Genomic DNA, 16,918 nt, shown 5'->3' on the forward strand with positions numbered 1-16,918 from the left:
GGTATCTGTACTGTACTCTTTATATTTTTGACTACTTTTACTAAACTACATTCCTAAGTAAAATGATGTACTTTTTACTCCATACATTTTCCCCTACACCCAAAAGTACTCCTTACATTTTTTTATATTTAGCAGGACAGGAAAATGGTCCCAATTCACGCACTAATCAAGAGAATATACCTGGTCATTCCTACGGCCTCTGATCTGGCGGATTAACGGACTCACAAAATACAAATGTGTTGTTTGTAAATGACGTTGGAATGTTCCCCTGGCTAACTGTAAATTTAAAAAGATTTTTTACTTTTGATACTAAAGTATATTTCGAACCAAATACTTTTAGACTTTTACTCAAGTAGTATTTTACTTGTTGACTTTTACTGGAGTCATTAAGATTTCTTTACATTTACTGAAGTATGACAATTGGGTACTGCTATGTGGGTGAAAGTGAACTTGACTAATGTGTTGTCATGGTCTCTCCCCAGCAGACGATGACTTCTTCGGTGGGGGACACAGGCAGCGGGTGGTGAACCAAAGTAGGACCGGAGGATCCTTCTTCCATGGATTTGGTGGCTTCCCCCCCTTCGGGGCGGGCTTCCCAGGGTTTGGTTCAGGTGCGCTTCCCCTGCAGCACGGTAATACTTCAAATATGTGTGTACTAAAACTCTGGTTAAACTAAACCTTCTTCTCACGGAAGTTGTTTACAATTTAAATCATTTCATAATTCAATCCCATCTATTTGAAATGTTACTATGCCTTTCACTCACGGGTGTGTTTGTAAGACAAATGTCACCCAGAGAGCTGAAACATTATTTGATGTTACTTTTCCTTTAATGAGATCTATCCTGATGTTATCCTATGATAAGTTTCACGCAGTTCTTAGCTACAGTCTCAATTGAGATAAATGTCAAAAGGAGAAATGGTGAGATTTGGAGTGGGTGGGATTTGGCGTGGGTGGGATTTGGAGTGGGTATATGAGTGTGACCAGTAAAATGAAATGCTTACTCGTAAGCTCTGTGTGTCCCTCCTAGGTTTCACCTCCCTGGGACATATGGGTGGAGGAGGCTTCGCCTCGTTTTCCTCTTCATCTTTCGGAGGTGGAGGAGGAATGTGCTCCCGCTCGGTGTCTACCTCCACCAAGTTCATTAACGGAAGACAAATCACCACAAAACGGTACAGCTCAACACAGCTAGTCAGTCAATGACGTCTATGCTTCACTGACTTGTCCTCACCCTCTGTTTTAAAGGGATAGTTTCCTCAAAATAAAAACACAGGACTTTCCTAGGATGTTGTCGTCGATTCATCAAGACAGTCGGGAATAGAGAAAAACAGAGTAACGTATAACAAGGTTATGATTTAAAATAATCTGTTCTAAGTCTGTTTCTATCTCCTGCAGGATTGTGGAGAACGGCCAGGAGAGGGTGGAGGTGGAGGAAGACGGTCAGTTAAAGTCTCTAACCGTCAACGGTAAGGAGCAGCTCCTAAGACTGGATAACAAGTGATGACCTCTGCACAACGTTTGAAATACTCACACCTGACCTGGAAACAAACTAAACTAACTCAGCGTGACGATGCTGCTCAGGGTCGCGACCTTTGGTTTCTCTCCTCTCCCTCCCCTGTTGACATTTGTAGTTAACATTCCTCATGGCGAGGAAATGTGTTCTCAACTGAGTTTAGCCGCAGGAGCGAGGGACGTTCAGATACGGTTGTATTTATTCCCGTTTCACCTTTTTTTTGTTCTGGGACCTTTCTCTTACTAGGACCACTGTTTATTACTGATTTTTGTACTATTCATTTATTTTTCTGTATTGCAGTTTTTCCATGAGTAGACTTCTTGTCCTTTTAGTTCTAAAAGCCAAGGGCACAAGCTTTGCTTTTGAACTATCTCAGCTTTAACCCTTTGTCTCTCTAACCTTTTTTTAAAACCATTTTCACACTCCTACGTTTCAGATGAACACATCTAGAGGATTAGTGCGTTGATACAATAGTCCTGTGCATTTTGTTTTTGCTTTCTGTTGGTTTGTTTGCTTGTTTTGGAATATGAGTGTTTCTTTCATCTCTGCATGATTGCCAATGACGAGGCTGTTCATGTTCCTGACTAACTGTTTCATCAACTCATCATAAACCATAAACAGAGACTATATAGCGTACTGGTCAAAAGTTTGGACACCTACTCATTTGAGGGTTTTTCCTTTTTTTTTTTTTCTTTTTTTTTTTTTACACTGTTCTACATTGTAGAAGAACAGCGACGACGTCAAAACTATGAAATGACACGTATAGAATCATGTAGTCAAAAGTGTTAAATAAATCAAAATATATTTTGTATTTGAGATTCTTCAAAGTAGCCACCCTTTGCCTTGATGACAGCTTTGCACACTCTTGACATTCTCTCAACCAGCTTCACCTGGAATGCTTTAAGTCTTGAAGGAGTTTCCACATATGCTGAGCACCTGTTTGCTGCTTTTCCTTCACTCTGCGGTCCAACTCATCCCAAACCATCTCAATTGGGTTGAGGTCGGGTGATTATGGTGTGTCCAAACATTTGACTGGTACTGTGTATATCTATCTCAAAATAGGGGATTTTGTGTACTTTGTAAAACAACTAAAAAATATACTTTGGTCAATAAATCTCAGCTTGAACCCTCTTAGGGGCTGTTGCATTCACAATGAGTGTGTGTGTGATGATTCTGTTTTGCTTGAGTGACACCCACCCACTCCCTCAATGTGTGTGTGCTTACTTGATGACCCCTGCTTCACACAAACACACAGAGAAAAGCAAACCGCCCTCACTGTTTTTCCAATAAAACTCACTCATCACGTCACTCTCACGTGTTCATTTGAACCTACTAATGAAATAGTTTTACTGCTAAGCTAATCGATTACGCCTGCATTTTATAGTGGTGCATCATATAAAATTCATTCAGTGATAGCAGTCACTTCGTGGACTATCAGTATAGAATGATTAGCTAGCGTCAACATAAGATGCACTGTGGCAGTAATTAGTTGCCTTTGGTCAAGAATGTCCATTTCAACAAAAGGTACGTATTCCTACACTCACACATCCCTCTTGAATCCATTAAGCGGTGTCCCTTGCCCTCCTAGTATCAGTAAATGTGATGATGTGTTTGCTTAGAGACTGGGAGTTATACACATCCTCACCTCAGCGTTTCCCCAACTGTCACAGCACAGTGTTTGCATCCCAATTGCACCCTATTCCCTATATAGTGCACTAAATAGGAAACGGTGCCATTTGGGATGCAGGCGGTGTCTGTTTTTGTCCTTCATCTAGCAACATGTCAGCTGTTTATCAGATGTGATTACCAGTGTTTTGTTTATAAACCGTTAGGTTTAAAACAAATCGGCACTGCTTCGATGTTCAATGCAATGTCTTATAATGGAGACTGGGCTTCTTCAACTGGTACCCTGTTACCTACATAGGGCTCTGGTCAAAAGTAGTGCACTATATTGGGAATAGGGTGCCATTTGAGACGTAGCCCGGGTTGTATTGTCCCTCAGCAATGGGCGGTTTTGTTCAGATGCTGTCCAACCGTGCCACTGTCTGACACTGGCTGTGGGTACAGGTGGTGGCAGGACTGACAGCAGTTGGCACAAGTGGTTACAGCTGTTTATTTTGCCCTGGCCTGCGGTAGAAGGGAAGTGTGTGTTTTTGAGGGTGTATATTTGGGTGTGTGTGCGTGCGTGTAAAACAGATCAGTCGTGCACAGCAGTTCTGAGGAATGTGCTAAAAGGGGGTCAGTTTATTTACACAAGCTTCAGTGCATTTTTGTGAGAGGCGTTTACATGAGGGGAGAAAGCTGTCACTGTGGAGCAATGAGAGCAGAGCGAACAGGTCTCTCCACCCAATTTTACCGTCCCGTTTTTGTTTTGTGTAAGAACCACCATCCTCTCATGGGAAACGTCTATAATAAAGCTGCAACAGGCACATTGTAATACACCCTTAGCTGACCGTCCTTGGGTTGTATGCATTAATGCATACTGTCGCAAAACATTTTGCAACGGAAAACAATAAGCGTTTCTTACTGGATAAGCTCAGGTAGTCCCTTCCTGTTTGTCTGTTTTCTTCTGTTTGGTTGTCTAGTCGGTACGATCCTGTATTTCACAATGTTGGCGTACAGCTCTATTTGTCCTTCAAATTCCTTCAGCTGTGGCAGCCATTTTTTCCATCACTCTGCTGCTCTGTTGGTTTTAATTCTCACCTGAAGGTTGATGGAAGATGTGGCTGCGTTGCTAGGTGACATTGTGGCCCTGTCCTTGTGGCTGCCTGGCTCAGGTTACCTGTTAGTGTGTGTGTGTGGGGGGGAGATGTGCTGATGAGTGGAGGAGATTATTGTACCCTCCACTGTGGTAGAGTTGACATTGTAAGGAGAGTCAAGGTCCCTGAATAAATACCGGGACTAGCACTGCTGTTAAAAATGTTAACAATTCCTGTTAAGGCCTTGCATTCAATTGAATTACAACACACTTTGCCCTCGGTGGGAGACAAATATATATTTTAAGGGTCAGAAAAGCAGCTTGAATTAGTCTTCCCATTTGCTTTTTAATAACTGTTTGAGCCAGGGGCAAGATTACAGCTTTGATTATGAAAACATAATTAAAATGAATGTAGGGCTTGAATATATTGATTTCCTCAATTGTAATGAAATTAGTCAAAGTATTTTTCCACGGTGCAATAGCTCCTCCTGTTGACTGAAAACCGCCATTGCATTTCTTTGTTAAAAACGCAATAGAACACAACAGTATTTTGTAATGATTCAAATAATTGAATCTGCATTTGTTACAAACGAGTTAGGTGTTGTATACAACAAATTATGAAATGTAGGCCTGAAGACAATCCGGAAGACAGTGTACTTCTCTCTCTCTCCCCCTGTATTGTAGAGTATGTTCCTGGCACTAGGTTGCGCTGTCTCTACATTATTAACAGGAGAGGATGACATCACCCTATTCTACAAGTAACTGTCAAAATAGTAGAAAAACTTGAGTAAATGAGGGACACAAAGTATATTGAAAGCAGGTGCTTCCACACAAGTGTGGTTCCTGAAGTAATTAAGCAATTTAACATCGTATCATGCTTAGGGTCATGTATAAAAATGCTGGGCAGGCCATTATTTTGGCTACCATAGCTATGCCCCTGTCCACAGGGTGTGAGTGGTCACTGAACGGTTTGATAAGCATGAAAACAATGTAAACCATATGCCGTCTCAGTCACCAGATCTCAACCCAATTGAACACTACTGGGAGATTCTGGAGCGGTGCCTGAGACAGCGTTTTCCATCAACACACCAAAGTTATGTTATTTCTTGTGGAAGAATGGTGTCGCCTCCTTCCAACAGAGTTCCAGACACTTGTAGAATCTTTGCCAAGGTGCATTGAAGCTGTTCTGGCTCAACACTTTATGTTGGTGTTTCCTTTATTTTGGCAGTTACCTGTAGCTCTACCTACAGGTTAAGTGATTAGTATTATTTTTTTTACATTAATATTATACTGTACCAAAGTGAATCACAAGTGAATCCTAATTCTCAGGTAGAAATGTTTGTGTTCTAAAAACAGCTTGTATTTGGTTATTGCAATGTAAAATGCCTTCCAGCTTAGTGAAATACATTTTGAGTTTGTTTTTTGATATCGTGGACCAAAGTCCAAAGTCACATTTGCACTGAATTTTTACGTATGCTGCAAAACCAAAAAACATTCTGCTACACTGCATACCTGTAACCTAAACGTCTGACATTGTGCTACACTGCATACCTGTAACCTAAACGTCTGACATTGTGCTACACTGCATACCTGTAACCTAAACGTCTGACATTGTGCTACACTGCATACCTGTAACCTAAACGTCTGACATTGTGCTACACTGCATACCTGTAACCTAAACGTCTGACATTCTGCTACACTGCATACCTGTAACCTAAACGTCTGACATTCTGCTACACTGCATACCTGTAACCTAAATGTCTGACATTGTGCTACAATGCATACCTGTAACCTAAACGTCTGACATTGTGCTACACTGCATACCTGTAACCTAAATGTCTGACGTTGTGCTACACTGCATACCTGTAACCTAAACGTCTGACATTGTGCTACACTGCATACCTGTAACCTAAACGTCTGACATTGTGCTACACTGCATACCTGTAACCTAAATGTCTGACATTGCAAATGTCTATATATATTATTTCCTCATCTTTGAAGTGGATGCGTACACATTATTAATGTGGACTCGCACAGTGGAATGTAGGTACTAGCGTGCCTGCCAAATGACACCCAATTTCCTAATATAGTGTGCTACATTTGACCAGACTCCGTAAGGGCTATGGCCAAAAGTAGTGGCCTATGTAGGGAATAGTGTTTTTATGTCCCAAATGGCAGAGTTGAGCTGTCTTCCCCTGTCTGTAGTTGTCAGCCACACAATGTAATTAAACTGTCGTTCATCTCTATGATGTACTGAAAGTCTTGTTGTTGCTTCTGTAGTTCACTTTCTTCAGTGGCTGAACCACTGGGCCGTCTGTCAGCCTGTCAATCTCTTTACATACGTCTAGCTTTGTTGTGACTAGCCCTACTAGTTTAGCTACGATAACAAAGTGGAATGAGCAACGACACGATACTACTATCCATGTCTCAAACCACAAGCCACTTTATGGTCAAGTTGCCCGCACCTCCGTGAGCACAGGAGGATTCCATTGTTCATGCAGTTGCTAGAGGCAACAATATGAAAAATGAACACCGGTAAGCTTTTATGATTGAAAACCGAAAGGCTGGATCTCATGCTCATCCATCACTAATGACAGATCATGTTTTGATTTCCTGTCCCGGGGCCACAAAATGGCTTCCTGGTCGCAGCAGGCAGCATCCTGTTCGGATTGCATTCTATGCAACTGTCATCGCTTGGAGTAGCAGGGCCATCTCTGGCCACCATCAACGCCAGGGTTGTCGGCTGCCTTATGAAAGATAGAGGAGATGGAGGCTAACACCGGGACAAACCCAGCTGTTGCCTGACCACGTTTGAACATGAGCACAAAATTACATCCTGTTCTCTGTTTATAGTGCAAAACGTTTGACCAGGGAACATAAGGTTCTGGTCAAAAGTAGTGCACTATATAGGGGATAGGGTACCCTTGACAACGTAGTCATTCTCGGTGTGCTCAGCAGTGGTGTCGCCTCAGCAGACTTCTGCGGCTGCTGATGGGCACCCGGCCGGGGATGTCAGTCGATTTACGTTGACAGGCGTTGGATGTTCAAGCCCAACCAACAGTGTGTGGCCTTCTTCAACGCAGTCAAATCCAGTAGACCTACATAAGGTTTGGCCAACGTGATTAAGGTATGTGTGAGTGAGTGTCTGGATGTAGACTCGTACACCCTGGACTGAAACAAAACAAATGATAGGCACCCTTCAGACAATGGATCTAAATGTATGCATGGAGAAGCGGGAACGTCTGTTCTGTAGTCAAATTAAGTCTTTGATCCAGAAAATAAAAGGCTGCCTTATGACTATTAAAATATCTCATTATCATCAATGCAGTTTGATATTGTTTTGTTTAAATTAATCAAATGATAATGGATTACACAGCTCTGTGAGGCGGGGAGTCTTATCGCCCAGGTAACGACCTCATAATACAAACAAATATTGATCCGCAGAGCAGGGACATGTTGACAATACGCCTCACGGCCCTGGATTCTCACACGGTAAAATGCAATTACTCTCCATTTCTCCAATGCAAAACTGATTTATATATTCAGGCAGTCTGCAGAAGGGAATATGCACTTGGATTAGTTGTCTTTCAGAGCTAGAAGCAGACCGGAGCCAGGGGAATACCTGAGCCATAAACCACCAATTGTGTGTGTTACTCCGCCGAGAGGATTATCACTCTGTGGTGTCAATCCTCCATTTGGGATGTGGACTTTGGAGACTGATTTGTTTGGCATCCCTTTATAAAAGACTATTGCGCCCGCTCGCCTCTCGCAACATAGACTGCCGATTTGCCAGGGTCGCGATTGCTGACCTCACGGTAATAAGTCTATTCATCCAGTGAGTTGAAAGTTGCGTCCCAAATGGTGACCTAAGCCCAATGTAGTGCACTACCTTTGACCAAGGCCCGTAGGGATTTGGTCAATAGTACTGCACTATATAGGGAGCCATTTGGGACAAAGACAAAGTCTCGCCGTGCTTTTTCCTTTGTCTCAGACAAGGTTTATTACTGCCTGAATGAGGACCGGCTTATCCAATCTTCCGCTACCTTCCAGCATCCTTCCCATCAGTTTTTACTTTCTCTGCCATGTCTGCAGATTGGACAAGTGATATTTATATTTGTTATGGATCCCCATTAGCTGCTGTAGGACAGCAGCTACTCTTCCTGGGGTCCAGCAAAATTAAGCCAGTTTATACCATTTTTTTTTTAAACATTACAATACATTCACAGATTTCACAACACACTGTGTGCCCTCAGGCCCCTACTCCACCACTACCACATATCTACAGTACTAAATCCGTGTGTGTGTGTGTAGTGCATTTGTTATCGTGTGTGTGTCTGTGCCTATGTTTGTGTTGCCTCACAATCCCCGCTGTTCCATAAGGTGTTTTTTTTATTTTTTTTTATCCGTTTTTTTTTATCTAATTTGACAGTGCTGTCAAGAAGGCAGAGCAGCGCCTTATCGTGGACATACTTCTCACCATCTTAGCTACCGTTGTATCAATATGTTTTGACCATGACAGTTTACAATCCAGGGTAACTCCAAGCAGTTTAGTCACCTCAACTTGCTCAATTTAGGGTTTAGTGAATGATTTGTCCCAAATACAATGCTTTTAGTTTTAGAAAAATGTACGACTAACTTATTCCTTGCCACCCACTCTGAAACTAACTGCAGCTCTTTGTTAAGTGTTGCAGTCATTTCAGTCGCTGTAGTAGCTGACATGTATAGTATTGAGTCATCCGCATACATAGACACTCTGGCTTTCCTCAAAGCCAGTGGCAATTCATGATGTGATTTGGAGCTTGATAACTATGAAAAATGGAGTTTCAACAACTACGTAGATGAAATAATGAGTGGCTGAGGAAAGGGTCACACATCCAGAAATGAGAGAGAGACGTTTGTTACCTTGGTGGCTTGTGCCAGTCAGGACAAAATGGCACAACACACACACAGGACCTAAACTGTTGAGAGAGAGAAAATACAGTAAGAGACTTGAGGCATACAAGGCTTTACTTTGAAGTCGTTAATAGATCTCGTCCGACTCAGAAAATGTGCTAAATACTAAATACTTGTGTGTAATTGTATGTTACAAAAGGTATACCTTGTAAAGCCCAGAATACAACCCAGTGTCCTCCAAGGCTATTTTTTTCAATGCAGTTTACATGCAGTGCATTACTTAGGTTTACTCTTATTCCAAGCAGATTGGCCAGTGTGTCCCTAAACACATCCCCTGGTTTGATATGTCACTCTAATGGCATGTGATGTGTTAAAGGCTTGACGGTTGGAAATGATGGAGGGATGATGGAGGGGGTTTGAAAGTTGGTGTAGACCTTTCTCTAAATGAAAACCGGTTCGGCACGAGAGAGCATCTGGCTCCATTCTTGCCCTCTATCTCTCTCCCCCCCCCCCCCCCCCCCCTATTACAAAACACAATGGCGGTGAAATCTGCCTGTGTAATCTGAGCATAATAAATCTCCCTTTATACGCTGCGACTAATTCAATATAAATGTAAATTACCGAGACAAAATAACAAAATCTCTATTTACATGGCTAATCACAATAAAAGCGCGGCCACATGAAATATGACTGAACTTTATGGTTGCAATATGAAAGCAACTGGTTGCTGCAGCCAGAGGGGATGCTTGAAGATCTTTGCGTTTCATCCTCTTGGTTTTCCTGGTATGGCTACACAGGTTTGAATCGCACTTGTCCTCTTTTACAGGCAACATATAATCGGAGAAGCTTCTCGTTCTCACCTGGATTGTGTTCCTCGGGACAAGGATGTCACGTTGTACTTGAACAGGGACTGTTCGGGAATCCCAGGCGTTTTAACGAGCACCACAGCTGATGCCTCTGAATGTGTGAGAATGATCACTTTATTAACGCGTGGCCAATGCAGCTTAACACTCAGGCTTCATAAAGGAGATTCTCCCTCCCCACAAGTCATGATCCAAGGCCTTGTATAAAAATGGTTTTTGACAGCTTAAGATTCATTCACTTCACCACGGGTGGGCAGGCCCAGGGTAACCTCTTCTCGACTCTATGTGGGTCCTTGTGGCACTGCCTTTGACCGTGGGGGAGTTGGTCGATAAAGGTAGATTTACATCTACCAGTGGCGGGGCGACTTAGTGCTGGTTCCGTGTGATCGTGACTGATGCCTTTTTATATCAGATTCTCCCGGAGAATCATATCGCCCTTCGTGCTATCACTTGGCATTAGCATGCGCTGCCGGTGACCATCAATTGCACCGGCATAAACTGTGTACACACTGCGATGTTGGAGCTGGGACTGTCCTTCCCCCTATCTCCGCAAAGTAAATCTAGTTTAGATTTACAGATGTGTGTTCTGCTCGCAGGTCCTTGCTAACTACTCTGACCACCCCTACAGGTCTGGAAGATGACAACCGGCAGCAGAACACCCTCCTTGGTCTCCCCTCCCACCAACGCTTCCTGAGGAATAGCCCACAGAACCCCCCAGAGGAAGACGAAGAGCGCGGCCAACAGAGCCTGGGACTCGCCAGAGGTGTGTCCCCCCAATTTAGTGTTCTGTCCTGAGGTGAAAAGCTCTAAGGCGTGGAGGTTGTACAGAGAGACCCAGGAACAGGCCTGCTGTGTCGACAAGATCTCATAGTGTCCCTTTTGAAATTCAACGTATTATGTATGGGTAAACCTCTATTTCTTGACACATTAAATCCACATGGCTACCGGGTTAATTCCGTGCGGTTGAGGTTTAAAACAGAAACAACTCTACTGTTAACCATTCGGACTGAAGGCCTAAACTGTTAAGGTTAGGGCTATGGTTTGGGGAAAGCTTAAACAACATAATAAAAAAACAATGTGCTGTTTCCATCAACTATCACCAAGTATTCTCTTGGCTTGCTAGAGTATTGAGAATTGTGGTGGCGCAGTGGTCTAAGCTGCATGCTCTACCTCCAAGCATTGTGAGTTTGCACCCAGTTCTGGGTGAGCTAATTTTATTGGGGGAGCGAAGAGGAAGACATATGTCCAATGTTCTGGGGACATTTTTTAAACATCCGAAATCGAAGTGACCAGGCTGGTTCTAGAGTAAACTGTAAAGCACTTTGTGACGACTGCCGACGTAAAAGGGGCTTTATAAAATACATTTTCTAAACGGGAAGGACTTCTGTCAAGACTGAAAGGGACACATATTTCCATTGAATTCCAAATTCAATTTGTTGCGTTCCTAAACCTTTACGTTGTAAATGAGGTTGTTGATTGTACACCGCACTTAATGTGGTGTTTGTTTCAGATGGATCAATCAATGGCCTCCAGGCTAAGCTTTGTTCAAAGACGGGAGCTAAACACCTTAATAACGACAGCTAATTGGTTGTTGTTGTAACGGGTGGCTAAACAAAAGGCCAGTGACAGAGGCAGACATGTTTGACTGGTAGAGGTCAACATTGAGGGGAATGAAAGGACTGAAAGTGTTCATTAAAGGGCTCTGTTGATCTGCAGTGTAATGACTCGGGGTCAAACACAAAAGCCATGTAATTATCTTACACACACTCAGAAATAGTTCACTCGGGCAGATATACCGTTGGAAAAAAAAACGGTCGGTTCTGGTCTACTTCACGGGGAGAGTCTCCCATAGACACCAATGCAAAAGCAGCTGGGTTTGGATCGTTGTCCACAAACGCAGAGCTGTCAAGCTACTCCTATTCCTCTTTTTGGATTGGAATCATTTCTTTGAATATTTGATGAGGAGTGTTATCAACCGCCTGAAATCTATTTTTTTTTACACCTTTATTTAACTAGGCGGGTCAGTTAAGAACAAATTCTTATTTTCAATGACGCCTAGGAACAGTGGGTTAACTGCCTGTTCAGGGGCAGAACGACATATTTGTATATTGTCAGCTCGGGATTTGAATTTGCAATCTTCCGGTTACTAGTCCAACGCTCTAACCACAAGGCTACCCTGCCGCCCCGTTCTATGGTGAACGTATTTCAAATTCATCGTCCTCATGAATATGCATAGACTGTCTTGGATTTAAACAGGGATAACTCTGATATAAAGTGGGGGGGGGGGGGGGGGGTTTCTCAAAGTTTCCAGGATGTCACGTGGATCACACTTATATCAGAAAAAAAATCCTCACTTGCTTAATAATTAATGATCTGCTTAAGGTGTACCGTATTTTTGGTGGAGAAAACCCTCTCGCTGACAGTTTGACTAAAACGTTAACATGCTTTGCAAGAAGAACGAGTTCCCTAATAATCCCAGTTTACATGGACACATTTGAAATCCGGCTACCTGGTGGCATTCTGACCGTGTCATTTTTGGGAAGCATATTTTACTCTAAATTCGGACAGACTGTATAACATCTGTGTGTGAGAACTATTTCTAAGATGCATTCTGAACTCGCGCTAAAAAACGGAAGGCTCGCTCGCTGGTGATAGCACATGCAGAGATCAACTACACCCATGGAACGCCGATTAAGGTGTTTACATGCCCAAATAATTCCAAAAATTGCCCAGAAAACCAGGCGTCTGCTTACTTCGATTATGACCTTTTAAGATGACATAATACGTTTAATACCGAATTTATTTGCGTACGTGTGAACGTACTCGCTGACACACAGGGGTCCTCCTGGTTATAATGAGGCCTCAATTTGCTAAATTGTAATTACTTCGCTACTATGGCCTATTTATTGCCTTACCACCTCACGCCATTTGCACACACTGTATATAGACTTTTTTTTTTATTCTATTGTGTTATTGACTGTACCGCTTGTTTATTCCATGTGTAACTCTGTTGTTTGTGTCACACTGCTTTGCTTAATCTTGCCTGTGTGTGTGTGTGTGTGTGTGTATATACACATACACACACACACCTTTTTTTTTTAATTATGTTGTGTGTGTATATATACACACACACATCCTTTTAATTATGTTGGGGATGGACTGGGGTTAGATTTTTTTGCAATTTCATGTTTTTTTTTCAGGAGTTTACACTTTTACCAGGACATTGTGTAAGTTTATGCCTGATAAGTTATAATGTCAATAATGAAGTATTGAGGAATATAGAAGTCTAGATCTGGTGCACATTCTGCCAACATTAGTAGCATGTAATTGTCTGTTTGATGGCCATTTCTCCGTAGGACACATGGACACCAAGAGGAAGAAATATCCTTGGAGGCAGGAGGCGGAGCTCAAAAAGAAGAGAACACCTCGATTGGCTCCTCGAATCGGTGCCTGGTTCTAAAGCACCACCTTGGCTCCGCCCTTCCCTGTACGTGTCATCTGGAGGGGAAGAACATCAGTAGATTAACACAACTCAGCCGTAGGGTTGCCAAATTCAGGTTACTCTTCCAAAGATTCCAGATTTTGTGGAAATCTCAGTTGGACGATTCCCAGAATCAAGAGGGAATAAGCAGGAAATCCGGATCCTCCAACCACAGGTTTTCTGGAAAACCTGGGAATTTTGGGAAAGTTACAGGAATTTTTCAAACCATGCCAGCCCACCACCAGCCCACCACTGTGCCAGGTCTCCCCTTGTCTATCAACTTCTCAGTGCAAACAGCAAATCTCATTAGCCATCTTCTATGCAAGACATTAGACTTTGTCAAGGTCTGTTTTCTGTCCTCATGGCTCTGCTGTGTTCTCTACGCAGTTCAACTTTCATTACCAGTAGAACTGCCAGTAGAGGCCATAGTTTATTTATTTTTGAAGATGTCAGTAGAGAGGAGAAATTCTGTTTTTTTCTGGATTTTGCATTCCTCACAAATGGTAGGACCGGAGGACCTTAGCATGAGCATGTGCACATTCGGTCATAATTTGTCCCCTCTGAATGGAAGTATACATTTTTCCTCAAATGCAATCATCAGTAGCTACATCCATTTTTGCTCTTATAAATGAATGATATGTCCACATTGATTCTTGAAGAATATAATTTATAAATGCCTCATGAGCTTAGTTCAACTGTTGTACCCCATCAGAAGCGAAAGTATATGGGCTCTATTCAATCTACATCGTGGAAGTTGAGCATCACAGCATGATTTGACATTTTAAAGGCAATGTTCCCGCTTTCGCAGAGACTGCATTCACGGTAAACTGCTGCATATGTGTCGGCTCAATCGGAAATCACCTTTACATTTCTATCGCGGAATCTGCAACACTTCAGCTTTACAGATTGAATAGAGCCCTAAGCTTGTTTAACTCCAATGTTTGTAAACAAAGTAAATGTAAACAAACACTACGTAGCCTCAAAACGTGGTTAAAAATAGTGTTGCTATCAAGGCTGTTCAATCCTTGCGTTCATAGATCAGTCTATGAATTTGAGAGTGGTTACATTTCTCCAGCCCCATCCATCAGCTTTTTACCAAAACAGGTGCGGGGTAGTGGCTTTGTTATTGTTTCTACTGCTAATTGCCACTTTTTAAAGGGATGTGATGTAGCAGAGTAAATGTAATGGATGTGAATGGTCTGGAAGAGCCTGTAACAGGAATCTAAGTGATGATGCCAGAGACTCTGAAGGAAATAAAGGTATAGGGGAGTCTTTAAACCTTAAAGGGATAGTTCATCCAAGTGATTTGGGTGAACTATCCCTTTAAAGACCCATTTGAGGTTAGAGAGACAACTGTCCAGAGACCAGAGAACTTGGCTTATCTTAAACGCAGAAGAGCAAAAAAATAAAGAATTGCTGATCAAAAACACACTTATTGTAAAAAAATATTTTTGATTGATGTAGAAATCATAACCTACAGTATATTGTTGTATGTCTGCACTGAGTGAAATATTGTCACTGTCTGCACCAAAGAACAGTAACACCAAAGTAGCCATCTCACTTTCTCCCCCTTTCACTTTCTCCCCCTTTCACTTTCTCCCCCTTTCACTTTCTCCCCCTTTCACTTTCTCCCCCTTTCACTTTCTCCCCCCTTTCACTTTCTCCCCCTTTCACTTTCTCCCCCCTCTCTCACTTTCTCCCCCTCTCTCACTTTCCCCCCCCTCTCACTTTCTCCCCCCCCTCTCACTTTCTCCCCCCCCTCTCACTTTCTCCCCCCTCTCTCACTTTCTCCCCCCTCTCTCACTTTCTCCCCCCTCTCAAAAAGGTTTGTCACTCGGTTTTTACACTCCACTGCTTCGGTTGGGATGGAAACCTGGTATGGAAGTTTCTGTGTTGAACATGTTTATAACTCTTTACAGAACAGTTTTTTTTTTTTAAATTTTTTAATATTCTTTGATTGGTTTAGTTTATTGTCAATTTGCTTTTATTCATGCCCAATGCCAGGGGAGATGGAATGCATGCGAGTTTCCTTCTCTATAAACACCCACCAATAAAGCTTCATGTCAACCAGATATATGATGGTTATGTAGTCACATTGTTGTTAGGTGGTTGCTGAGGGACGTATCACATTATCCTTCAATAAAGACAGAACGTATTAGGTTCCCAAGGTAGTGAAATAATGGATGTAATCTATTGAATACCTTTACTCTCATTTTTAGCCTTTTGATGGCATCTGAAATGCTGCTTTCAATATGATGCATGGCCTTGTATTCATTGTGACACATGCATGCTGTAGCTGTGTAATTATGAATTGTAGGCATTAAATAGTGACACGGTCCAAGTGAAAAACATTTCCGGCGTCACTTGCTTTTCCTGAACATTTGCAATTTTAAACGTATTGAATGCATTTCTTCCCAGTCATTGGTCGGGAAAAAAAGCATTCAACGTCAGTTCTATGTTTAGCAACTTTTAGAACTCAATGAACATGCACCTCTGGACTTCAAATATGACTTATTTTTTGTTGAAAGTTTATTCTTCCAGATTATTTCAAAGTCTGTACTCTAGGTTGCTTGAAAAAAAAAAAAGGTAGCGGAATTGGGCAGCATAAACAAAGCAAAATAGACCAGTGTCCCAAATGGCACTCCCTGTATAGTGCACTTCTTTTGACTAGGGCTCTATGGGGAATATGGTGTAGGGGATAGTGTGCCGTTTTGGATGTTATACGCTCCTCTTTTAAAACTGCACTCCTTCCTTAATTGAAAAGACCTCTTCAGAACAGCCCTGGATTAGGCTGTCATTGGCAGGGCTGTGAAGGCAGCGGCATTCTCTGTGTGAATGTCGACAGTGTGTTGTATTATTCATGGGCGAAAAAACATGCACACGACCTACAGAGTAATTTGGCCCTTGTTCCTAGGAACCAGGCTCCAGTCTCTAAGGGTTTAATTAAAGTCTTTGGAGGCAGTGGCCCATCTCCCTCCATTAAATGAAAGGCAAACACTCTGTGCATCCCAAATTGCACCCTATTCCCTATACAGTGCACTACCTTTGACGGGCTCTGGTCAAAAGTAGTGCACTACCCTTTCGTTTAAACACAGCCTTCCTCCCTGAGTTGTGTGTCTGTCCTCCTTACTTAGGAAGACGGTGAGAAGTGTAGTGCCCATTCAAAAAAAGACAAACATTATTTTTCCTGTAAGAGAAAAATGAACATTTGGAAGTCAACAACGGGTACTGTAAATGTATGGAGATTTTAGTTTTTTTTTTTTTATATTTTCATGCTAAAACCAAACATTTGTTATTGTTTAGAGTGATAGACATAAATTCGGTGTTGTTATAATTACCAGAAGTGTCTCAGGCATTATTAGGTCGCGGCCAAATCAAAAGTACAGTATTGTTAGAATTAATATTGTAATTGGATTTTTAATTGCCTTGGATTGGATTGATACAAAAAGAACAAGAATGGGAAATATTGCAT

The 16,918-nt window shown here is 42.2% G+C and overlaps 1 protein-coding gene and 1 long non-coding RNA gene across 8 annotated transcripts in view; both read left to right on the plus strand.

Annotated features, from left to right (window-relative positions):
* dnajb6b (DnaJ heat shock protein family (Hsp40) member B6b) overlaps positions 1 to 14,717 on the plus strand; it is a 47,138-nt gene extending 32,421 nt beyond the window's left edge. For 2 of the 7 annotated variants that reach the window (XM_021563042.2, XM_021563043.2), the window contains exons 6-10: positions 483 to 632; positions 1,029 to 1,170; positions 1,394 to 1,464; positions 10,594 to 10,728; positions 13,322 to 14,717. In XM_021563042.2, coding sequence (XP_021418717.1) covers positions 483 to 632; positions 1,029 to 1,170; positions 1,394 to 1,464; positions 10,594 to 10,728; positions 13,322 to 13,425 — 602 coding nt within the window. In that variant the 3' untranslated portion in view covers positions 13,426 to 14,717. Of the gene's footprint in view, positions 1 to 482; positions 633 to 1,028; positions 1,171 to 1,393; positions 2,665 to 10,593; positions 10,729 to 13,321 lie in introns of those variants that run through there. The other 5 variants (XM_021563045.2, XM_021563046.2, XM_021563047.2 and 2 more) reach the window with 4 other exon arrangements.
* Positions 10,735 to 12,222, plus strand: LOC118938793. The gene is made up of 2 exons (XR_005036080.1): positions 10,735 to 10,913; positions 11,017 to 12,222. It is a non-coding gene; the product is annotated as an uncharacterized LOC118938793 (long non-coding RNA).
* Positions 14,718 to 16,918: the final 2,201 nt, after the last annotated feature.

Source organism: Oncorhynchus mykiss, chromosome 15 (genome assembly GCF_013265735.2).
Source record: "Oncorhynchus mykiss isolate Arlee chromosome 15, USDA_OmykA_1.1, whole genome shotgun sequence".
In the NCBI taxonomy this organism is placed as follows: domain Eukaryota; kingdom Metazoa; phylum Chordata; class Actinopteri; order Salmoniformes; family Salmonidae; genus Oncorhynchus; species Oncorhynchus mykiss.